The sequence below is a fragment of the Pituophis catenifer genome, unplaced genomic scaffold (assembly GCF_029215685.1).
Source record: "Pituophis catenifer annectens isolate HBS135680 unplaced genomic scaffold, rPitCat1.0.hap2 SCAF_2, whole genome shotgun sequence".
In the NCBI taxonomy this organism is placed as follows: domain Eukaryota; kingdom Metazoa; phylum Chordata; class Lepidosauria; order Squamata; family Colubridae; genus Pituophis; species Pituophis catenifer.
This window is the reverse complement of record NW_027256882.1, coordinates 156,081,781-156,107,475: the sequence shown is the minus strand read 5'-3', so window position 1 is coordinate 156,107,475 and position 25,695 is coordinate 156,081,781. Positions and strand designations below refer to the sequence as shown.

The 25,695-nt window shown below is 37.0% G+C and overlaps 1 protein-coding gene across 3 annotated transcripts in view; it reads right to left on the bottom strand.

Annotated features, from left to right (window-relative positions):
- Positions 1-22,251, bottom strand: part of ACVR1B (activin A receptor type 1B) — a 35,184-nt gene extending 12,933 nt beyond the window's left edge. For 2 of the 3 annotated variants that reach the window (XM_070934858.1, XM_070934860.1), the window contains exon 1: positions 4,420-4,584. In XM_070934858.1, coding sequence (XP_070790959.1) covers positions 4,420-4,567 — 148 coding nt within the window. In that variant the 5' untranslated portion in view covers positions 4,568-4,584. Of the gene's footprint in view, positions 1-2,203; positions 2,453-4,419; positions 4,660-22,205 lie in introns of those variants that run through there. The other variant, XM_070934859.1, reaches the window with a different exon arrangement.
- Positions 22,252-25,695: the final 3,444 nt, after the last annotated feature.

Here is a 25,695-nt window from a genome sequence, read left to right as displayed (position 1 = left end):
AAAAAAGATTTATTGAGGTGGGACAAATACAGCTATTCTTGTTGGGTATAATTCCTGTATTGGAGATGAATTTGTACTCAGGATATTTTTGTTTCAGACAATACTGATATTAATATTTATTAAAATGATAAAAGATTTTCTCTGCCAGTCGTGACTGATTCTAGGTAGCAGTATTCATCTCCAATTCACAGCCTAAGAGCCAGCATTATCCGAAGACGCTTCTGTGGTCATGTGGTTGCCATGACTATACGCAGAGATGCACAGAACACCGTTACTTTCCCACCAAATTGGTACCTTTTAACTACATGTCTATATACTTTCGAACGGCAAGGTGGGCAGGAGCTGGGGTGAATAATTCCATCATGTGTACTTAGGTCTCAAATTGTCAGCTTTCTGGTTGACAAGCCCAGTGTCTTAACTGCTTCGTCACTGCACCCCTCCCCTAATCACTTATCCGGCATGCCAAATTGAGGGTTTGAAATAGATATAACCCAAGAATGACTCCCCTAAAATTCCTCTATTGTTGTCCCTCAAGAAGCCTTTTTCAAAACAGAAATGATAGTTACATGAAACTAGTTGATTTATCTAAATTAAATTCAAGAGAAGAATTGATAAAGGAAGTTCATACCTGTCAGTGCTTATGCTCAGTGATAAAAAAGTTTAAATTGGATAAAAAGTATGATTTTGCAAATGAGAAACCTGACTTTGAACTAGATTAATGATGAACGTGCTGTTGCTAAGATGTATAAACTTAATAAAAGTTTATATGGAAGTTGACTAGATTAAAGATTATATGATTACATGGACAAAACAATTTTGATACAATATAATGCTTGATCAGTGAGGGAAATAGGTGAAGTCAAAGTTTGAAATTACATTGATTGGATGCTGAAAAGAAAAATAAAATCCAGGATTTTTTTTTTTTATGTTTAATGTTGGATGTTTGGGTCTTTTTTCTTTTTTTGTACACAAGTTCTTGTTACTGTTGGATATTTGTTTTTTTCTGTTTTGTATTTTATTCTCATTGATAAAACATACTGGTAATAAATATATGCATGGAAAGAAATTACATTAAAGTATAATTTGAAAGAGAATTTCTAGAAGATAATGTATCATTGGTATTTAATCCTGGATAAATTGTCAAAGATATATAAATTTATGTTGGAAATGCAATCAGAGTGAAGGTACTTTTTATCATTTTTGATAGACTTATAAGAAAGCTAAGAAAAACTGGGATCAGATTATGTACTTAAATTCAGATGATTTTTAAAATAAATATACAATTGAAATAAGACATTTTCCTTTTAGGTTTGATGGACAAACTGAAAGAAAATAGAACTTTGTTTTTATATAAGATAATAGCAAAACTGTTGCTTGCAGAGGTGGAAGGGTTTACAAATTCTTACAATGGAAGAATAGAGAGTGAAATTAATGGAATCAAAGGAAATGGCAAAATTGAATGCCTTGATCAAAGAGTTTATCTAGCTTTGTTTCTCTTTGGAAACCACTTTAGGATTTTTTACTTGAAATGGAAAGGAATAAATTTTTTATTTTGGGATCTGATGATTATAACTGTTTATAATTATGGAAGTACAAGTGTATTATGGTGAAATTTAGAGTAAAAGGTTACCATACTTTATATTTATAGCTATATCAAAGAAAGCCAGAAGCTATTCTCTTCCGTGTTTTTTTATATTTTTCCTCCTGTATTCTTGGTTTTTCTTGACTCTCCCATTTTCTTTCTTAATGTTTTGTTCTTTTGTATTTTCTCATTTATTGAAACTTAATAGTTTTGTAAAAGAATAAGTTATTAATTACTAATATTTCATCTTGTTTGTTAGCATTCTTATCACTAACTTCAGTAGACTCAGTACTAATAGAACACTATATCTCTTTAATTCCAAATACAGTTACCTGTAGCTCTGTATGGCTTATTTAAAGGAAGCATGAACTGCATGCTTTGGGGACAAATGAATTAATTTATTCTGAAGTGTAATTTTAGTTTTTAATACCTTGCAGCTACAGTTTGTGGCAAACACTCCAGTACAAATAAAACATTGGATAGCCATTTAGGTAGAAGTTGTGCAAAAAACTCTAGGAGGCATGGGTATTTTTAGGTTAACAGTACAGATTATTTATATATTTATATTGAAGTTTATAATAAAATAAAGCTAAATATCTTTATATTAAAGACACATTATACCTGAGCCAGAGCCAGAAGTAGACAAATCATAGACTAGATCTTGCAGAGTCTTGTCCTTGGATAGACACATCTCACAAGATGGATCCTCCATGTCCAATCGCTGACGATTGTGGTATCCACGTGAATGATGATGGAAGACAAAAACTAGTATAATCATAATGATGAACACAAGAAAGACAGGTCCTGCAATGACAGCCACCAGTTCCACAGGTCCCCAGATTGAAGAAGTTTCATTATCCTTCCAATGTCCTGGAGAGGGAAGACAAGAAAGAAAAGCTTCAAATTCAAACCCAGTAAATATCTAAGGATTAAAAAAAAAATCAATAGGTCTACATTTAATAGATTTGAAGGCATATATCTGAAAACTAAGGGTAAACACTTAAAGGAATTGACACTGACTTGGAATCTCAGGGATGCATGTACTTCAGCTAAAATGAAATAAGAAACATTTATTTTTACTGATTAAAAATGGAAGCTTGTCATTACACCAAAATAATAAAAAAGTAGAAGTAGATATTTCTGTTATTCCCCCATTGCTCTTGCACCAAAAACAGGAAATCAGGATTCATGTTCAAAACATGAAATTTCTGTTTAGCATTACATATAAACAAGTAACTGCAAACAGCAAAGACCAAATAAGGTGAAATAATGTTTTTAGTAATTTAAAAGTTTCTCCCTATCATTTCCCCATATTGCCAATAAACAGAACATTGTCTCAAAATAAGAAAATAGACCTATCTTCTTTCATGGTCCTATATTCCTGTTGAAAGTTAACACTATTATTTCATCACTGAAACTAATTCTTCTTACTGCTTTTATTTAATATATATGAAGATATACCCACATATAATAAAAACAAGATTGAGTACCTCTAGTAGGAAAATATTTGTCAGTGGAAACTTTTTGATAATATTGTTTATGGAAACAGAATTAAGCTTAGATCAGCTTGAGTGTTCAATACAGAAGACAAAAGATTCCACTATACTTCCAAAGATTATTTAAATAGTATTAAGCATTGCTTTCAATTTTCCATTTCATCTTACCTAACTGATTAAGGAATAAGCTTGTGAAATATTTTATTCAGCATATAGTATATTAGTAATTTTTGTTAAAGATTTCCATATATTTTAAAAGCAGATTATTTTTCTGAAATCATTCATGCAGTCTAACCTCTAGTTAAAAATAAGCATGCTGTAATGAAATGTACTGCCAGAAGGGGGAGTCAAACCCTTCCCCAACAATATTTCTTACTTTTTACACATAAAGAGAGACTGATAGCATTGCCATAGAATTTAATATTGCAACCTAGCTAATGAATAGGGCTTTTAAAAACCTGCCTGTGATTTTATAATATGATGGAAAGTGACATTTAATTAGAAGTTCAACTAATTATTTCATATGGCTCTACTTTCACCAATTTTTATTAGTTTTGGTACAAAATGATACCATAAACAGATGCAGTAATATACTTTTCCAAATAATCTCTTAAACATTAAATACAATTCCAGCTTTTAAAATTCAATCTTCATTGGCATAAATCCAGTTCTAATATCTCAGGCCAGTTAGATATTACCAGAGAATTCAAGGATTAAAATAAAACATTTTTCTGAAAATTGCACACAAACTCTTATGGGGAAAAAAAAATTAAATTAGTTTTTGTTGTTGATACTTAAAAAAAATCAGCTGCTTTACTATGCTTTTTATCTAAGATGCTGTAAACCACCCAAGTCACTTGGGTGAGATGAGTAGTGTAGAAATTTTAAATAATTATATAAAATAATGAATGCCATTTGGGAGTATCCAGGAAGGGAGCTTTTTCTTTTTCATTGACCTATTGTTGGAATATAGTTCCTATAGAGATTAAAATGGCTCTGGACCCTATCAGCTGTTTTGTAAACCCTTGAAGACTTAGTTTTATCACTAAATCTAGGGGTCAGAAATTATGTTGACTTGTGATTGATGGCTTGTTTTTACAATGGCTTCTATTTTTATTTTGTCTTCTTAATTAAATTTGCATTCTTTTAATACTGTTAGTTGTCCAGAGTCATGAATTTGAGATGGGAAGTTATTTAAATTGAATAAATAGATAAATAATAACTAAATAACTACCAGGATACATTGAGGCTGATATCACTACAGCATAAAAATAATCAGGCTTGCTTTAATTGCCTACAAAGACTCACAGAACATTCTCATATTTAATCTATTGTACTTACCACTGGGTACCATAAGATCAATTTTGTTACAGTAGTCAAAGTAGCAACAATGTGTGTTGCGTACAGCTTCTGAACTAAGGCAGAAAAATGGTTTTCCAGCAGGAATCAACTTTACTTCAGGAATACATGTCCGGGTGTGATGCTTCATTCCATTCACATTTGTTATTGAGACCATACAGGCACCATCTGTTTCGCATGTGGCATTGGCTTGATTGCAGTCAGAGCACAAACACAATAAAGCTGAATTAAGGAGAAAAATAATTCTGTGTGACAAACTACTTATGAGAAGGATTAATTGGAATTATATTACCTTTGAAATGAAACTATATATTATTTCAAGTTTTAATTGAGCCATTATCAGTTTAAAGTAATACAAATGACATTTGCAAAATATTTTGAACAAAATTAGGTCAATATTATATGAACAATGTTTTATTCCACAGGCTTTCTCTCTGTGGGAAGCCTATAGAACAAAATAATTAATGTCTATTTGCTATAGTTCTGATGTTTAAATGTCCCCATGGAATAAGACAAGCCCATTTCTCTTATGCACAGCTGCTTTCTACAGAATGCAGATTCGTATTTCAAGGTTATTCTGTCAATTCAGTTTTGAAGGAAATCTGATATTAGAAGTAGGTACTTAATTTCTTTACACTTGAGCTATAAAACAAAATATTTTTGAATAACTCAAAGATATTCCATCTATTGCAATGAAGGACCAACACTATTAAAAATCCTATGTTGGACAAAGGCCAGTAATACATTTATTTTAGCACTGTTTCTGCTCCATCTGACTTTTTAAAGATTGAAAGCATCAAGTCTATAGATGCAGTTCTGTTTGTGGCAAGTGAGCTGAATTTTAATAGGAATAATGAAAATCTACTGTAACAAACATGCAAAATAACTTCCACTGAACTTCCACTTGAAAAGAGAAGGTTCAAACATTGGCGTGAATATCAATGACCAATCAGGATTACAACTGAATATTTGAAATGAAAGATTCAGCAAAGTTATCCAAGGCAACCATCAATTCTCTAGAACAAAAATAAGTTTCCTTCTTTTAAAAATGATGAAGGCTATATGCAGACAAATTAATATATTTTAATAATTAATTTGCAAGTACATGAAATATTTAAACAAAATAAACAAACACAGTGGTCTTTTCTTCCCTCTCTATTTTACTGGGGCCAAAGAACAAAGAAAAATGCTGTAGATTCAAGCTTGTTTTGTGAAGTGGCAGAAAGAAACAAAGAGCTATCCAATTCTGAAATAGTGCAAATTCCAGCCAATTTTGCCTCTAGCTTTGTCATAACTATCTGTAACTTATACTATTTTTCATGTGATTTTACTTATATTACAAAGGTTTCACTTAGAAAGGTAAACAGAGTCAGGTCTATTTGGTACTTGGATGAAAGATCACCAGGAAATCTTTGTCCTGCAGGTGATCCTGAAAAGTTAAAAAAAAAAAAATCCTGGAAGAAGGCAATGGCAAGGCATTTCTATGAATGTACTGATATTGATGTTAGCTTATTTTACAGAACATGGCTAAAGATTTATTTGGTTAAGGCCAAATCTGAATGGTTTACTAAAATACTTAAAAATTCTCACTTTCCTCTCTCTTCTCAAACACCAGTATTCTCCTGTATTTTAGTTTCTTCCAACTATACTTATATCTTAACTGACCAAATTACGCTTAGTAACAATTTCAAATTGTAGACCACAAAACCACTTTAATCCACAGTTTGAGGTTAACAGCAATCATAATTTGATTCAATGCCACAGCAAATGGTGGTTAGATAAAAACATGTTATGAAAATGATGTAGTAAAGAGAAAACAAAATTTATCCTATAGCATGTGGTTTAGCGAAGTGAATGCAATATCTGAACAGTATGAAAAAATCTTCAAATATTAAAATACAATCTATAAAAGTTATTTGTAAACCCCATTATGTTTAGAAGGATTACTGTTTTCTTGATAAATATGCACGTAAATATAACTCAATACATTTATGTATGGATATTATTATTTATGTGTCTGAGCAAATGGTAGCAGTTAGCTAACTTTTTCTGGGTTTGGTAGCTAAGTAAGGTCAGTCTTTATTAAATACTTGGATAGGAAACTATCAGAAAGTATCAAGGTTGTAAGCTAAAATGGAAAGTCTTTAGAAAAATTCAGCAGATGGCATTGACAAACAATTTCCAGACTGTTACTTAGAAAATTACATGAACATATCTATGGAAGGATTAGGAGTCAATCTTGATTCAAGGACATTTTTATTATTTATATCTGTACTTCAATTTAACTTCTGCATACATTAGTAATGCAGACTTGATTTTCGTCTCTGGTCAGTGGTTGAATGATCTTGGTAGAGGGGATTTAGACATTAAACTCTTGTCATGGACAGATCATTCTCTTCTTCACTTGGACTTTCCTGCCGCTTCCCCCCGCCGCAGGGTGACGGAGCCAATTAAATGGTTCCGTCCCAGGCGCCTGATGGATCCTGAAAGGTTCCTGACGGAGCTTGGGCCATTTCCTGAGACCCTGGCACACGACTCGACTGAAGACCTGGTGGCCACCTGGGAGAGTGTGGCCGCCGGGGCTTTGGACCGTATCGTGCCTTTGCGGCCTCTGACCCGATGCCGACCTCAATTGGCTCCTTGGTTCTCCGAGGAGCTGAGAGAGATGAAGCGTCGGAAAAGACGCCTAGAGAGCATTTGGAGGACTAGTCAATCCGATTCTGACCGGACACTGGTGAGGTCTTATATCAAGACCTACCTAGTGGCGATAAAAGCGGCAAAATCTAACTATTTTTCCGCTCTTATCGCATCTGCAGAGAACCGCCCAGCCGCTCGGTTTAGGGTGACCCATTCCCTTCTTTGGGGGGGGGAGTGCGGGAAGATCCCTTGCAGGGTCGAGCTGAGGATTTTGTGCAATTCCTGCATGATAAAGTCGCTCGGATTTGGGAAGGCTTGGACTCCGACTGGGTGAGTCTGGGGGAGGAGACGAGGGTAGGTCTTGAGAACACTATCTGGGAGGAGTTTGATCCTGTAGCTCCCGAGGATGTGGACAGGGTTCTGGGTAGGATTAGTGCCGCCACTTGTTTATTGGACCCGTGTCCCTCCTGGTTGGTTCTGGCCTCCCGGGAGGTTACACGAGGCTGGCTCCAGGGGATTATAAGTGCTTCTCTGAGTGAGGGTGCCTTTCCCGCTGCCTTGAAAGAGGCGGTAGTGAGGCCCCTCCTCAAGAAGCCTTCCCTGGACCCGGCTGAATTAGCCAACTACGGCTAATTGGTCTCCAACCTTCAATTTGTGGTGAAGGTTGTTGAGACTGTGGTGGCACGACAACTGCCCGGGCATCTGGATGAAGCTATCTATCTGGACCCATACCAGTTGGACTTCAGGCAGGGGTACAGCACTATATTGGTCGCGTTGGTGGGTGATCTCTGGAGGGCTTGGGACAGGGGTTACTCCTCTGCCCTGGTCCTGTTAGATCTCTCAGCGGCTTTTGATACCATCGACCATGGTATCATGCTGCAGCGGTTGAGGGGGTTAAGAATAGGGGGCACCGTTTTGCGGTGGTTCTCCTCCTTCCTCTCCGACTGCTCGCAGTTCGTGTTGACAGGGGGGCAGAGGTTGACTTCGAGGCTTCTTGCATGGGGAGTGCCGCAGGGGTCGGTCCTCTCACCCCTTCTGTTCAACATTTATGTGAAGCCGCTGGGTGAGATCATCTGTGGTTTTGTGGTGAGAGTCCATCTGTACGCTGATGATACTCAGCTGTACATCTCCACCCCAGACCACCCCAACGATGCCCTTGATGTGATGTCCCACTGCCTGGAGGCCGTGCGGGTCTGGATGGGGAGAAATAGGCTCAGACTCAACCCCTCCAAGACTGAGTGGCTGTGGTTCCCGGCGTCGCGATATAGTCAGCTGGTGCCATCGCTGACTATTGGGGGTGAGTCTTTACCCCCCACAGAGAGGGCTTGCAATCTGGGTGTCTTCCTGGATGCACGGCTGTCTTTAGAAGAACACATGACGGCCGTGGCCAGGGGGGCTTTTTATCAGGTTCGCCTGATCCGCCAGTTGCAGCCCTTTCTGGATTGCGATGCCTTGCACACAGTCACTCACGCCCTTGTCACCTCCTGACTGGACTACTGCAATGCTCTCTACATGGGGCTCCCCTTGAAAAGCACCCGGAGGCTCCAACTGGTCCAGAATGCGGCCGCGCGAGTGGTTATGGGCGCAACTCGTTGTGCCCACGTGACACCCCTCCTGCGCGAGCTACACTGGCTCCCAGTGTTCTTCCAGGTGCGATTCAAGGTGTTGGTTACCACCTTTAAAGCGCTCCATGACATTGGACCTGGATACCTTCGAGACCGTCTGCTGCCACCAGTAGCCTCCCACCGGCCAGTCTGCTCCCACAGAGAGGGTCTCCTCAGGGTGCCATCGGCCAAATTATGTCAGCTGGCGACACCCAGGGGGAGGGCCTTCTCTGTGGGAGCCCCTGCCCTTTGGAATGAGCTGCCCCCAGAAATTCGTAAAATCTCTGATCTCCGTGTATTTCGCTGTGCCCTCAAAACCTTGTTGTTCTGCCAGGTTGGGCTATCAAGGTAAAGATTTTAATTGGGTTTTTAAAAATGGGGTTTTAAATTGGGGGTTTTAAATTGAGCCTATCATTTAATAATTTTAATAATTTTAAATTTTGTCTGTCTTTGTGCTTTTAATCAGGCTGTACACCGCCCTGAGTCCTTCGGGAGAAGGGCAGTATAGAAATAAAATTAATAAATAATAAATAAATAAAATAAATTAGTAAGTCATAACAGCTATTACAGAGAGCCAGTTTGGGATAGTGGTCAAGGTACCAAGCTAGAAACCAGGAGACCATGAGCTCTAGTCCTGCCTTAGTCATGAAGCTGGATAATCTTGGGTCAGTGATTTTCTCTTAGTCCTGGGAAACAGGCAACGGCAAACCATTTCCAGAAAAACCTTGCCAAGAAAACTGCAGATATTTGTCCAGGAGGCAACAATGACTGGAGGACACAAAAAAAAACAAAGAAAAATGCTACAGGTAGTCCTCAACTTACAACAGTTCATTTAGTGACCATTCAAAGTTACAGCAGCACTGTAAAAAGTGACTTATGACCATTTTTCACACTTACAACCGTTGCAGCATCTCCATGGTCACATGATCAAAATTCAGATGTTTGGCAACATGCATATTTATGAAGGCTGCAGTATCTCAGGGTCATGTGATCCCCTTTTGTGACCTTTTGACAAGCAAAGTCAATGGGGAAGCCACATTCACTTAATAAACATGATACTAAACTTAACAATTGCACAGATTCACTTAACAACTGTGGCAAGAAAGATCGTAAAATGAGACAAAATTCACTTAAGTGTTTCATTTAGCAACAAAATGTTGGGCTCAATTGTAGTTGTAAGTTGAGTGCTAGCTTACAAGCAAAACACCAGCAATTATAACTTAAACTATGCTAATCCTCTTTTACAAAATCTCATATAAAGGGAGAACTATATTGGAAAAATTGGTACCATTATCTCTCCCTCATAATATAAACCTATGTGTGAGGGAGGAAGAATTGCTAATAAGTTATGGAGAAGAGGAGGAATTTTACAGGAGAATTGTAAGAATTGCTTGGTCTTTCTATATTCAGTTCTCCCACCTAAACGATATTGCTCCTAGATATTGTGATAACTTCCAGCTTTCCTCCAAAATAGAAAATGAATCTGACTGGTATAACACTACTTAATGGCAGGAGAAGAAAATTTTTGCAGAAAAGATTAATATGCACAGCAATAATTAATTCCCCCTCTGCCAATGATTGAATGCCAGAAAAATCAGGCTTGGGAACAAATATTTGCCAACACTGCACATAATTTCAGTTCAAATGTTGTGAAATGTCACTTGCTTTCTACAAGTCAATATCCACTTGCTATGTCACTGGAAAACAACTACATTCTGTTTTTTAATCAAACACAAAGCAGCTATTGAATTTCACCTTTTAAACAAAAAACATTTCTCTGTCAAGGTATACGGAAAAAACAGTCAAGCTAAATCTAAGCAGTGAAGATAAATTTAGTAATGTCGAGGAAAAAGGTGTGTGAACCTAAGAAACATAACATACTTTCTACAATAGTCAGCAGATTCTGTTTCCCAGAAGGAATAAAGAGCATGTACATACCTGTTGGACAGCTTAATGCAAAAAGTTAGATTTATCTAAACAAAGGAAAAAAATGGTTTCCCATTCCAACAATAAAGTGCTATAAATCAAGAACATCACAGGATTACATCATATCTCTTCACAACTCAACCTCAATAGAGTTTATTATGGTCTTCTATATACTTTCATGAATTGTAAACACACCCTGTGAACATCTGCAGCTATGAAGTACTAGTTCATTGCTTCTTTATGAACACTGGTGTGCCTTCTACAATTTGCCTTTATATATACTGAAACAGACACATTCTTATAACATCAAAACAATAATAAAAGAGAGTCATCACATGATTTGAAGCAATAAACATATTTGCCAAGTTAAGTGTTTTTTGGAAAAACAATTGAAAGGAAATATTCTAGATACTACAAGAAGCAGTGGTACCAAGAAATGTAGTTCTCAATATTACCACTATAGCAAAAGCTTTAGTGTAGTACCATAGACCCTTGATAAATCATGGGATCTTTGCACAAAATTAGCCATCAACACAAGTAATTATTGGCTACTGTGATTATTATTAGAATAATCTCATCTTTACACCTCCAACTTTGTTTCTGCCTCATATAGCTTTAATATGCTGCAGGAAAGTGACTGCATTATCAGATAGCAAATATATCATTCATTAAATGTGGATTTTTGTCTATGTAAGACAATCTACAAACTAAAGAAAAAAGTTAAACATGGTTTCCTATAAGAAATAGCTTACAAAAAATAAACATAGGTTAATACATCATCCTTGCTGTCTGCTATAGGCAGATATCTTTTCTATTTGGGGACTGGGGAAAAAAGGAACTGAATAAATAGAATTTAGTGTTCCAAGATAGAGAGATGGTATGCATTCCAACCACAATAAAGGAGAAATGTTATTTTTTTGTGAAAAAGAATCAGATAGTCCATTTAAGGTTTGGGGTGTAATGGGTTATTAAGCTAATGTATTTCTGACAATAAGTCTGTCAAAAGCTTATCGAAAATACAAAGAAACTGGATAAAACACAGTAGGCATTTCCCCCAAATTTTTGTTAAGATAAGGAGTATGTTTTTGAGCAGTTTTCCTCTCATTTGGCCATAACATTATGCTGACTCTATATTAACTAAGAAATTAATCTTAAAATAAGTTTAAGTGGAACACGAAGATCTAAGCTTTATTTCTCCAGCCCAGTGCAGGAATTCCCTTGTGCGTGTAGAAGAGAGGAACTTCTATGCTGAGCTGGAGAAAACAAAGCGGGGATCCCAAAAACCCAACTTTTGCTCCTGCACCCCACAAGTGTTCTCTTATTTATGCACAGGGAGGGAAGAATAACTCCTGTGCTAGGCTGGAGTTAAAGCTCAAATCTCTACAATCCTTGCAAAGATCACAAAAATCTGAGCCTCCTTTCTCCAGCCCAGCACAGGACTACCTCTCCCCTCTGCCCCTGCTGAAATTCTCTTCCATACACAGAGGGGGACTGTCTGCCCTTGTTTGGCAGTCAGCTCTTTTCCTCCATCCACTTAATGACTGCAACCAGGAGAGCCAGGGTTGTGGTTATTGTGTGAGACCATCATGTAGACATGTCATTGAATGACTGCTTTACTCAACAACCAAGTTGCCAGTTCTAACTAGTAGTAAATTGACAACTATCTACATATCAATGCCAGCTGCCTTCCAATGGTACGATTCTGATGGTTCAGCTGCATTGAACTACTTCTGCTTGGTCCCAATCAATTCTTTTGGGGGGAATGTTGTGAAGATGATGATAGAGTGTCAGATTTAGAGGATCCCGAATGAAGTAGATTATTTAGATACCTTCCTGTCTGGTTGCAGATCTAGGCAAGGGAGGGAAACTGTATGGGCCACTCTTGTGAGGATCCGGAGTAGAATCTGACCAGAGCAAATGTGAGCCTTTGATCCTACCAGGCTTTCTGTGGCATTTATATACCACTGATCATGCTATTCTGGATTGCTTATTCCAATCTACTGAGGATTGGATGTTAGAGGCACTGTATTATGGTTTTGTTCTTTCCTAAGCAGGAGGTTGTTGTAAGTAATGGAGGTGGGGATGAGATGGAATGAGAAGTTAAGTTACTGGCCATTCATGTGTGTGGAGGATCTCAAAGCTTGGTCCTTCTTCTTATCCTATTAGACATCTGTAAGAAAGTGTTGGGAGTTATCATCTTATTAATTTGGAGTAAAGCATCATCAATATGCTGATGATATCCTGTTAAATATCTCCAAAGAGATGTAGTGGAGGTTCCAACTTGGCATTTGGAGGAGTGAGGGACTGGATGGGATAAAAGAAGTTCAAACTGAATTTCAGAAACATAAACAGGCTGCTTATCCTCAAAATATATTAGCAGATGATTTAATCTGGGTGATACCTATACAGTAGGCAGCAGATGATAAGCATCAGCTATCACATGACTTATATGCTCTATTTGGCTTCCAGTCTGTCCTTCCTTTTGCAACACACATAATCCTGTTTGATTTGTTGAGGATTCCCCCCTCATATGAAGGTGGAGAATTACAGTAGGTTCAGAAACAAGCCTTATGGAACACATAGCCCCTCAAATTTAGTCTAATCTCCTCTATTTTTATCTTTGGGGAAGCAGTTAAGACAGAGGTTTTGTTGCATCTTTGGTACATAAAGGATGATATATTGGAACTGATTGCTTTGTTGTTTGGATTTAAGTGAGCTTTTATTAGTTATGTTGTATTCCTTTTATTATTATCTTGTATTTTAGGAATTGTATTTGTGAGCTGCTAAGAATCCCTGATTATTGTGGCATACAGTATTTGGTAAAATAAATGAACAGCAATACAGTATTGCAAGAAGGTTTAGAAGTAACTTGCATTGTAAAGGTGAGATGCAACAACTTTAAACTCACATCGCTTTGCACCAGAACAATTTTTAAGGTGTGAGACATATGTTAAATATACAGAAGGCTAATTCAAGAATCCAAAGCACAGCTATAAAGATTTTCTTTCCCTAGCATTTTGAATTCATTGTATTTTACTAGGTCAACACAATGAAAATGGTGCTCTCTACGTTATTAACTCAGATCATAGTTCACAGTTCATTTTTGTATGGATGGGCTATGTGATCTCTCTAGTTCAAAAACATAGAATTCTTTATCTTATATCTTCCCAACTGAACCATTTTTATAATAAAATGGTATTTAATTGTGTCCAATTCTTGGAAACTGCCTGGACAGTCCCTGCAGTTTCTTGCCAAGTTTTTTCGGAAGTGATTTGCCACTGCGTCCTTCATGGGCTGAGACAAAGTGACTGGCCAAGGTCACCCAGTTGGATTTGTGCCTAACTTATGGTCTCCTGGTTTCTAGACTGATGCCTTAACCAATATTCCAAATTGACTCTCCAGCCATATTTTGCTATTGGCAAATGACACAATCTAATTAACCATAGTAAATCTCAGAAGTCAAACAATGCTGGCTATACTTGGATCAGACGTCTTGTAAAGTTGTTTGGTAATTTGAAAAACATATTGACTGGAATAAAATAATGACAAATCACTTACAAAACACTTCCAAGAACTGCATGGACTCAATCATTAAGAATCAAATTAGACTTGAAAGTATCTTTTAGTAGATTATGGATAATTCTGCAAATTTCATTACAAAAAAATTATCAGCTTCAATACTGCTTGGTCGGCTTAACAAATTTTAGAAATATTTTAGAAAAGAGATTAAGAATTTTTAAGGGCCTGGTGGCTGAGCAGACTAGAAGCATTGTGATTAACACCAGCAGTCTGCAATTACTGTAAGTTCGAATCTCACCAGGCTCAAGGTTGACTCAGCCTTCCATCCTTTCTAAGGTAGGTGAAATGAGGACCATTTGTGGGGGCAATAAGCTGACTTTGTATAAATATACAAAAGTATGAAGGCTATTGCTTAACGCATTGTAAACCGCCCTGAGTCTCCGGAGAAGGGTGGCATATAAATCAATTTTTTTTAAAAAAAAAATTTCCTAAATTTTTTTTTTAAATTATATATAAAATGTGAATGTGTGAAAAAATATTCACATTTGAAAATAAATCAAGAAATAAGGTAGACTAATGTGAAACAATAGAAAGCCCAAGACACACACAAAAAAATGTGGTTTCTGGAAATCCAATAATTAACATGCATAGAATGAACCATAGAATGGAAAGTTTGCTGTGTATTCCAAAACTATTTTTGAAGTATATTTGTCTACCATAATGTATCTGGATTTTTAACAGAAAGCAAAATGTTAAGCCTCCACAGAAGATAAGTGCATGAATTGGACTTCTCCGCTGGTAAGAAGCACTGGTAAGGATAATAAAAGCACCATCTGTCACCCAGGAAGAATGATCCGTGAAGAAGTGGTTGCTCCAAAAAAAAAAATCATCTCCTTCCTTCTGCTCTATGTCTATTAGAATCTGAAGCTGTGGACAGATACCATCTTATCTTTTAATTTCTGTACAACAACCTTAGGAATTTAAGAAATGCTAAATAATAAATATCCCAAACTGGCAATGTAATGAGATTTCTTCCTTTGTCTACAACATCTTATACTGGCAGTACAAGAAACAATCAGCTAAATCAGTTTCAACCCTTCCAGGGAAGAAGTGATGACCAGCAAATACCAGTTAAAAAAGCATTGGGACAATTCTGGCATTTCAAGTTCTACGTAGTAACTGAGAATGAATCTTTTTGCATCATTAAAATCAAACTCCCAATTATTTCAGCTTGGAGAACGTTCATAAATCAACAGCCATGTATGAGGCAAGTATATATATTTTTTAACAAAATGATTCAGACTGTAGCTGAGTTTGTCTGAGCAAGTCCAACATTAAAAAAAAACCCTACATAAATGCAAAATTCAAAAAATACTTTTTTCTAGCAGTTAAATAGAGGGTGGAGGTAGAGATCCTCAGTATATAATCTAATATAATTAAATAAAAGAAATTTTCTCATTGGATACCATAAGGAGAGCTCACTGATTAAGATCTTTATCTACACCTCTGATAAGATGCACTGGAAAAAAGGTGCAAGACAAGCTTGTTGTGAATTGTATTTATATCTGTTTGGCATGCTTATGTCTGACATTCTGCTGCAAGTCAGACCCAACCCCTGAAGAAGCTGTTTAAACAAGCTTAACATTAAGCTTCAGAGCCTCAGAATGAAAGCTTTGTTCTTGTACAAGAGATCTACAAGGTATGCATTTTTGCTGAAATGAACTTACACTGTACTTTAATCACAGACAGAACACCAACTTGTTATGACACAAATTTGGGTGGGGAAATAAAGGCCATTCTCACCTTTTTCTCTTTATTTTTTTTAATAAACAAAACAAGTGCCTTTTGTTGATACATTTAAAACCATCTGTCCAGTAAAAAAAAGTGTCTGAGTTGCATTAATTTTAAAATACCATATGTTATTTTAAATACGGTAAACTTCAGTAAAAAAATATTCAGCAAAAGTACTCAAAAGAAATCAATAGTTTAAAATTAAATCATCACATGACTAAAATCAACTACAAGGCACTGTGGAATACCTGGATAAAATATCCTTCACAATGCCAAACATATTGCTGCCTAACAGTGGATTTGATTTAAATCGAGTTGATTTAAATCACAATTTAAATCATGATTTAAATCACTAGTAAAAAGGCTTGATTTAAATCAACTCGATTTAAATCATAATTTTTAAAGAGCAACTGTCATCTCTGCTACTCCTTTGACCCACTGTTGACTCACCGATAGTCCCAGTGTTGCAGAATATACAGCCTCATGCTACATAACTAAGCTCCATTTCATGCTGAATAAACTAAATTATTTATGTATCTTAAATAGAAAACTATCTTACGATAGATTTTTACCCCAAAAGTTTTTTATTAAAATAAATTTGATAAAAATAAAAATAAAAAAATCCGATTTAAATAAAAAAAAATCTGATTTTTTTTATTTTTTTAAAAAAATCATTGATTTTTATCCACTCTGCTGCCTAATAAGCCTTTTTCAGGAGTGGAATTTAGTTGTGACAGAATGCATTCTTTTTCTGGTTGCCAAGTATTAAGCTTCAGATGGCAAGAGGACCTTAAAAACCTTCATATTCTTCCACGTCCAAGATTTAGTAATGTTACTATGACTGGGAACTAGAACAAATTTAAATAAATACTACAAGTTGGTGTCAACCAGAGTACACATCTTCTGCTTTCTAATTCTAGATAAAGGCAAATACATCTGAGAATAAAGTACCAGTGTGTTTAAAAGGGCTTACCCACAATTACTTGATATAAGATTGCATCTTTAGGGGTCTTTAAAATGACTCCTGCAGGCTCAAATAAACAGAAATAGGTTTCATTTAAGAGCAGGTACATCCATCTTTTCAGCTCCTCTTCACAGACCTCCACCCTCACATCCCTTCCTAATCACATCCCCTCCTAATTAGACTTGTGTAACTATGTGAAACAAGTGAACCACAGCTTGCTACAACATATCTATTCATTTGAATAACTCCAGGCATCTTCATTTTAAGTCTACATAATTTGTCTACTGGAATATTACTTTTGTATTTTAGCTGTTCTTTAAATATTTGCCTGTTAATATTTAAGCAACATTCTAAGCTATTAACTGCATCTGGCAGCAAATCTCCAATAAAAGCTCATGAGAGGAAGTCAAGTTAAATGCAGCCCACTCAGCATTTATATTAGAGACTTAAAACATTCTGTGATTAAAGCTTATAAATATGAAGGATGAAATTAACTTAGCAGTACCCAATATCTATAAAGACAGAACTGTGAAGAGTGGGACATGAAAAGCAAAAGCATATCCTTTCAATCTGGATTCTGAATGTTCTGAATACTTCTGAATTGTAGAGTTATATGCACCTGTTAGCTTTCAGAGCTAATAGTGTGAATTACATTAATCCCTTATCTTAAAATAACTTTTAGATTTCCCCCTTTTAAACTTAAAGCCAATGTACAAACAGATTAATGTAGCTTTATAATCTGCAAAGTTTCACACAGCATTCTTCATCTTATTTTTTAAACTGAAAAGCATCTATTGGAATCTAAAATCAGTAGAAACAGGATTCCTGCATACACACACACACAAAATCAGTCAGAAGAAAATACAACACAGAACAATGTTAAAACATTACTTCCTTTTCTATACATATTCTGTCTACAGTAAAACCCCAATAATTTTTTGCTTACACTTAACACATTTGTGGATAAGCAAGAATATTAGATTCCAAAATGTGAACCAAATTATGAGGGTGTCTTATCTGCGGACCATAGTTCAGATTTTTAAAGCCCATCGCAGCCTAAAAATGCAATTTTGTAAATGATAATGTAATAGTTTGACGTTTCCTGCCTGTCATTGTGGTTAAAAATTCAAAGATCAGTTTATATGTGAATGAAACATATTTCATGGTATTTCAGTTGAAATTCTGAGGATTGTCTTATCTGTGGATGGTCTGATTCACAATTACGTATGTAATCTTTTGGATGATTAAATTATTTTCTTTAAAATAAATTTTACCAAGTATTCCAAGCTTAATAACAGGTATTGCTGTTCTTGAGTCTAATATTATTGCGTCTTAATCCCAGCAGAATCACTATAGGACTGTCACCTCAGTTTTCATTGCCTTTCAATAGGCTTCTTTTAGCTGGTCTCATAGAAGGTACCCCTTTATTATCTGCCCTCTTGACATGCAAGAACTCAAAATCAACGCTGATAATAAACCCACTTGATTTATGCAGAAGGTAATCAAATTCTGTACTGTCACTCCCTGAATATTGTAAGATGTTTTAACTGAGATCACTTGCAAAAGCAGTTTCCCACCAAAGCCTTTATTCACAATAGTGTACAGACTGCCCAGTTGCCAGAAACAGGGAAATAGAATTTTACCTGTCAAGCTGAATTATTGTTGTTTTTAAAGTATCAATGCTTTTTGGGACAGTGCACTTAGCCTCCATTTAAATGGTACCTTTCTTGGAAAGGTATAAAGCATAAATTATGTTGTATTCAAAACCAATCTGAGCTATATACATCCATGTTCTAAGAATTACTAAGATTACAATATACTAAGTTTTATTTTTTTCTTTAAGAAATGAGTAATTTTTCATCATAGCTTCCTCAATCATATGATGAGGAAACATCATGTGAAATCAAACTGAGGAAACATCAACCTGAACTATATTTTGTACATTGAAATTATTTAAATTTACACTTTTAAAAAACCTTACATATCCAGGGCAACCAGAACAAGTTTAAAAACTGCCCTTCTCTGCAAGGAACAAAAAGCACATTCTGCCTGTAAACAGACAAGTGAAAGAATAAGCTTTCATAGTTCTTGCTGTTTGCTGTATGTCCTGTAAATAACTTTCACTTACTGATACCTGATCACCTGTAACTGGCAGAATTAGTTCCTTCCTTGATCTCATTCACTGATAAATACATCAAACTCTGTTTGCATAGTTTACACTCCTGCATGGTCATTACAGAAACACATGCACACTTTATCAAGAAACATTATAAAAATAAGCAGCAGCATTTCCTGGAAATAGTAATCATCTACCAAAACAAAGCCATCAAAGAATAATCAAGTCAATTTCCCCATTCCTGTTTATTTTTCTGAACAAGCATAAATTACAAGGAAATCAATATAAGCTTTTCAGAGGAGTCTAAAATATCAAAGACAAAAGCTTCTTCATCTGCATGAGGATTTTCATAGACAGCTATTTAACTATAAATGCACCAATAATTTTCTAAAATTCACTTTCATTCACCTATCTGTAATTAAAGTTAAAAATTAAAAATTATTTGATATCCTATCTATAACAATTGAGTATCTTAGCTCTAGTTCTCCTTAGAAAGAGAACATTAACTATCTCTGCCATTCTTGCAGGCAGCTACTGAAGGAATTAAATACTATAAAGTAAAAAATAAAAAATCTTTACCTTCCATGTTAGATAGTTACGACTACTGTCACTACCCCCAAAATCTTATTATGAATATCTTGTAGTCTGAATTTATTATATCATATATTCTTATAACTTTTAGCTTTTTTCAAAAAAAAAATTGCTAGCAATTCATCTTTAAGAGACAAGATAGCATAATGCTAATTTGTTTACCAAGCTCACAAGAACTGCTACCATATTAAAAAAGCATTTCAGGATGAAATCCTAAACATTCTAATACTAACTGAATTTGTATCTGTTATATAGCTAATCTATTTGTGGCTGACCCTCTTGCTGATTTTATTGATTTTTTTTAAAACTGCTGGTTATTTTGACATATTTGTAAGAAAAGCAGATTTCAATTTAAAAAATAACATTAGAAGTCTGATTTTGACTTTGTACTATGTGTCAACAGTGACCTATGGAAAAAAATAAATGTTAAACTATGTTTTAGGATGATGTATGAACCCAGTTACTGAATTTGGTAGAACCAACATATTCAAGACTGACATTTTATTGTCTTTAAACAATTTTAGATAATATAAATTTATTTATTTTTTAAAATGGCATTATTCTTTTTGTAAGAGGTAGTCCTCATGAAGCAATCACTAAGTGAAAATCATGTGACTGATTTTACCTGTTTTTCTTTGCTTCTTGTTACTTCGTTTTGAACTGGGCTTCTTTTTTTGTGTGTGCACACCTTGGTATGGGGTAAATGACCAAGTGAAAATAATGCTGTGAAGATGCACTGTTTGGTAGGGGAACAGACCTTCCCCAGTCCTAAGCATAAGCATGCAAAAGTGGTTCGGTTTAAAAGTGTACTTCTACAACACCCAGTCAGATGCCCATATAAAGCATAAATGCAATATTCCTATATATTCTCAGTACACTGTAAAGGCGGCATCAGTTTTAAATCTTCTGTTAGTCGCACTGACTAACAAAAATTATTTACCTCCCCCCCCCCTTGAATTAACATATCCAAATTGCTGCTCCTCATTTTGCACAGTGTGAGGTAGCATGTCTTTTTTTGCCTGGACTGAAACTTCCATCCTCAGTTTCCTTGATAATTCCAGCATGTCCATGAGAGTGTATTTTCTCCCCATTCATTTTCTATACTCCACATATAAATCATGTTTACTTTTGTTACTGGAAAACTGGTTAAATGCTTTGATTCATACACTCTTTCCCCAAAATAAAATACATTGCAGCATATATTAGGTAGATTTCAGATAATCTTCCATTCAGATTAACTGTACACAATTACTTTAAATGACTATATGTGCACTCATCATAATTTTGGTCATCCATGCTATCAGGGAGAAAGAAGAACTGAAGGCTAATATAGACTAACTCATTACAAATTGACCAAGTAATTTGAACATATTGAAGCATTCAGTCAGGCAGGTTACCATATGGCAAAACTCACTCAGACTAAATTCATCACAGGTTTTTAACGTATCAGAAACAGGACTGCCGTTTTATAATAGAATTCTAGCCATTCACTTTTCTTAATTTTGCTTTCCAGCTGTCTAATGGAAGTATCGATAGATATCTCATCAAAAGCTTTATTAATATATAGTATGTCCTCTAAGGCAATATCCTACATTTTTCTTTTGAAATATATTTTATATTATAAACAATATATCATATATAAACAAATATTAGCAAAGAAGTCTGCAAACACAAAATTAAATTTTGCTTATTTGAGGATATTTTCTTTTGAGACAGCAAAGAAGAATCTTCAGTCATTAGGCTTAACAGGCTTTTGGGTGAACTCAGGCTTATAGCCGATTTAAAAGGTTTAGAATTCAAATCTAATACATCTTTCTAGTACCATGTTTCTGTTTACTGAGTTTCATATAGATATTAATTCAACGCTACGGTACCCGTTTCTGGGTGTTTTTTAAAAAACTAATTACAAAATGTGATCTGCAACAGTTCATGAAAACAATGAGACTCATTGGCTTCGTGGCCATGTGACCTCCATCAACCCCATCAAAAGCATCCCAGATACAGAACTGAAGACTACGAAAGGATCAAAGCAAACCGCTCTTTCAGCTTCAAAATAAAACAAAAGCCAAACACACACACACACACACACACACACACACACATTCTGATGGTTGTCTTGCCAAATCAAGATTTTTCTATGCCACTCGCATTTACCAGAATACTCCTTAACTCCAGCCTCTCCTCCCCCACACCTCCATCATTTTATCCGCCATACCTTCCCTATTCCCTACATGCACCTCGCTACCTCAAGCCCGCGAGGGCCCTGCACCTCAGTCCTGAGCACCTCTGCATGGGACACCCCCCCCAACCCCAACCGACCCTGTGGGGAAAGGCTTCAGGAAGGGGGTAGAATACCGACGGAGGGAAAGAAAAAGGGAGACGACTTCCTCATTCCCTCCGACTCTCGGTCGACTCCTCTCACCCGCCCACAGGCCCAGGAAGCCATGGCGGCGGCACCTTTACGCTCCCGCAGACCACCACCCCACACACCTGGAGGAAGGTGCCCCCAAGGTTCCCGCTCGGGGCTGGGGGCTCCCCCACCCTCCCACGCCCAGCCCGGCGCCGAAGCACTGGCCGCCATGTTGGCTTCAGGCTCCTTTCCCACCTCACCGACACTCACCTTGGGCCCCCCGTTGGCCCCCGAGCACCAGCGCCAGCAGCGCCAGCCCAACGGGCGGGGGGAGGGCGCGGAGAGCAGCGCGAGCCAGCCCCCCCGCCATGGCAACGGCTCCCTGGCGGCGACGGCAGCGCCGGAGGCAGAGAGAACAGCCTCGCGCTCGCCCCTTGTAGAGCTCACGCGGGCTCCGAGGAGACGCGAATAACAACGGCGGCAAAGGCAGCGGCAGCGCGAGACGAATTAGACATAAGGAGGGAGAGAGAGAGAGCGCGCGCGCGCGAGTGAGCGAGCGAGCGAGCTCTAACAGAGGACAAGCCAGCCGGGTTTTAAAGGGGATGTGGTGCTGGGGCTTTAAAGGAGAGGAAAGGGAGGGAAGCGGAGCGGCATGGTAAATTATCCTCCGACAGTAAATCAGTGGCGGTACACAAAGAAGAGCGCGAGGCGTGCCCAGAGTATGAGGAAGGCGGGTACAGGGTTGTTTTGGGTGCGTGCCTATGGAGATCATTGCTTTACGTGCGTGTGTACATCGGATGGTGGAATCTAGAGAAGTGATGATCTCCCCAAAGCGCATCCTGTAAGGGCTTGGAAGAGCTGGTGTCTCGGGCTCCGTTTCGTTCACTCACAGATCGGAAGCCATCCGAGGGACAGCGCAGAGCATATTTTATTGTTAATAAGACATTTAGGCTCGCATCAGATGCCTTTTGGTGAGATAGGTTTTTGCACGATTGGTTGGCGGTGATAAAATTTGGTTCATATAAGCTCTCTACGCCCGCAGACACCCACACTGCTGTATCAGGCGACTCAGTTAAAAAAAAAATGTTGCTCTAATGATTGTGGGAAATAACACAGTAATGCTGGGTGTGATTGATCTTTCATATTTCTCCACCAAATATGTAAGAAGAGATTGGGTGGATGATTTCCCTGGGAAAAAAAAAATTGGATTTCCCTGGAAAAAAGATAAATTCTAATGATTTTTCAAGGCTGAATGGTCAGTCCTTCGCAGTGGCCAAACACTGCTATCAACAATGCTCCCCCTCCAAGGATCTTCCTCATGATGTCCTCTCTTGGGATATAATGAAAATATGGGAAGTCAGGCGGTATCCCCCACCCCCATGACTGCATAAAGAAAGATATTCATGCACAATTTAGCCGCTTTGTAACTGTTCAATGTAAGACCACCACAGCCCAAGAAAATATCTGAAATTCTCTTCTCACTTGAAATAATTTGTCAAGCCAGCTCATCAAATCAATGAGGGATGATAAAAAAAAGTAGGCTTGTTTAGTTATCTGGTATTATATAATTTTTTGTTTTGCTAGAGTTGTACCATAACATTAATTAAATAGTTGCAGGTACAACTACAATTGCAGATACTTCTAAACTCTTACTTGGTGCAAGAGGATCAATCACCAATGCATTTCAGACAGATAGCTCTCCAACTTCGGTCTGAATATCTCCAGTGGTAGACAGCTCTTACTATCAGGAGATTCCTAACCTGTAATTTCAGCCCACTGGTTCCCATCCTGCCCTCTAGACTAGAGCAAAAGAGAACAACGGTGCTTCCTTTCTTCTCTGTGACAACCACTTAGTTGTCTGCTGATTGGTAGCGTCTGTCCCCCCCCAACCCCATATTCTGTTTCAGAAATATCTGATTTCTTAATGTTTCTTCATAGGTCTTGGTTTCCAACCACATCACCATCTTGGTGACCCTTTTTTGAACTCGTGCTTGTTTCTCAATGTGGGGCCAAGAACTGGACCCACTATTCAAAGTGGGACCTGACCAACGCAGAGTAGGGTGGGACGGTGCTTTCTTACGAATGAAAATGAATGTGTTCCTGTTAATACATCACAATATAGTATTTGCGTTTTTGGCAGCTGCATTACATGGCTGGCTCCTGTTTAACTTGTGATTTACTAAAACACTAAGATCCTTCTTACACATATTACTGTTTTCATATCCTAAGCTTGTGCCTTTCACTTTTAAAATATATATTTTACCTGCAAGATTTCATCTGTTCATTTTGGCCTTTTAGAGTCTTCTGTTTCTCTAGCTGCTGCTCATAATTTGGTGTCATCTGCATATTTAACAACTGTCTCCTCAACTTTTTCATTCAGGTCACTAATAAAACTATAAACAGCCCAGGATAGAGCACTGTGGAACTCCACTGAATACCATTCCCATTATGCATTCTTTCTTATTCACATGTACAAATTGTTACTGTTTGGCATATGACTAAAAAACATGGTGAGGCATGTGTGAAGAACTTTATGTTTTGGATCAGGAAATATTGAAATAATGAAATATTGCATGCCCTAGATAGGGGTCAAGAAATAATGAAATAGCACATTCCCTGGGTAGGAAAATGTTAACCGAAAATTGTAGCATCCAGCAAACATATTTATTATTGTATTTGACAATGATTTGGATCTGCTTTATGGCTGCGTGTTGAATTCAGCTACAGAGAAAAAAATTGTGTTTGCTGATAGAAATAGGCTGGGATCACCAGGGAGCTGAGCCATAAAGTTCATTTGTTTTTGTGGAGTCCTTAGTGCTTCTTTGAGCTTGACTGTGTGCTTGCAGATGTTTCATTACCCGACTAGATAACACCATCAGTGTTACTGAGCGTGGAGTTTGTTCCTTGTTTAATGCAATGTCTGTAAGCAAACAACCAAGTTCAGAGAGCACCACAGTTCAACTCTGAGCTACATATACACTCTTCTGTTGGAATTATTTGTTAAGTCTAATGAATGAATTCAGCCACTGTAGTTTATTTAATAAGCAATTGTTAAAGTAAACCATAATTTAGCATGGTATATAGACCCCCACTACAGAATATCAAGTTCTTATTACATGAAAAAAAAAAGATAGAATGCAATATATGTGTAATTTTTGCAAAAAATAGGTAGTTTGTCATATGTTTAAAGGTAGCATGTAATTGTTTTTTTCTATGTTAACTGATATGTTAATGGATAAAGACACTGTGCAAATAAGTTTTCTTACCATTAAATTATGTGCTTGAAAATGATTTCAATTTCAAATAAAATTAATGGCCATAAAATTAGAATAGTGTTGAGTGGGATTCAGAAGCCAGTGGTTTAGTGCTTCATGAACAGTTGATGGTGTGTAAAATGCAGACACAATGACATTGGATACCCCTAAGTCTGAAGAGCTATTTTCAGATACTCAACTTCTGAACTGATCAGGGAGCTGTGCTAAAGTCAGGAGGATAGACTCGTGAGAGCTCCTTGGTCTTTGAGTCTTTCAAGCCATACTGGTGGCTCTTCAGAAACGCATATATCCATACAGGTTAGCACTGAGAATGCATTTGCTCTGTTTGAGACCTGGAGTTCCACATTTATTCCTGTATATTGTGCTACTGCTGGTCCCTTGGGAAGCAGATGTGCTGTTGGAGCAGTTGCCTTCTAGAAAATCCCTATCTTAAATTCTTTCTGAAAGCTCAGCTCATGATTCACTTGTGGAATTTGTAGTCTGCG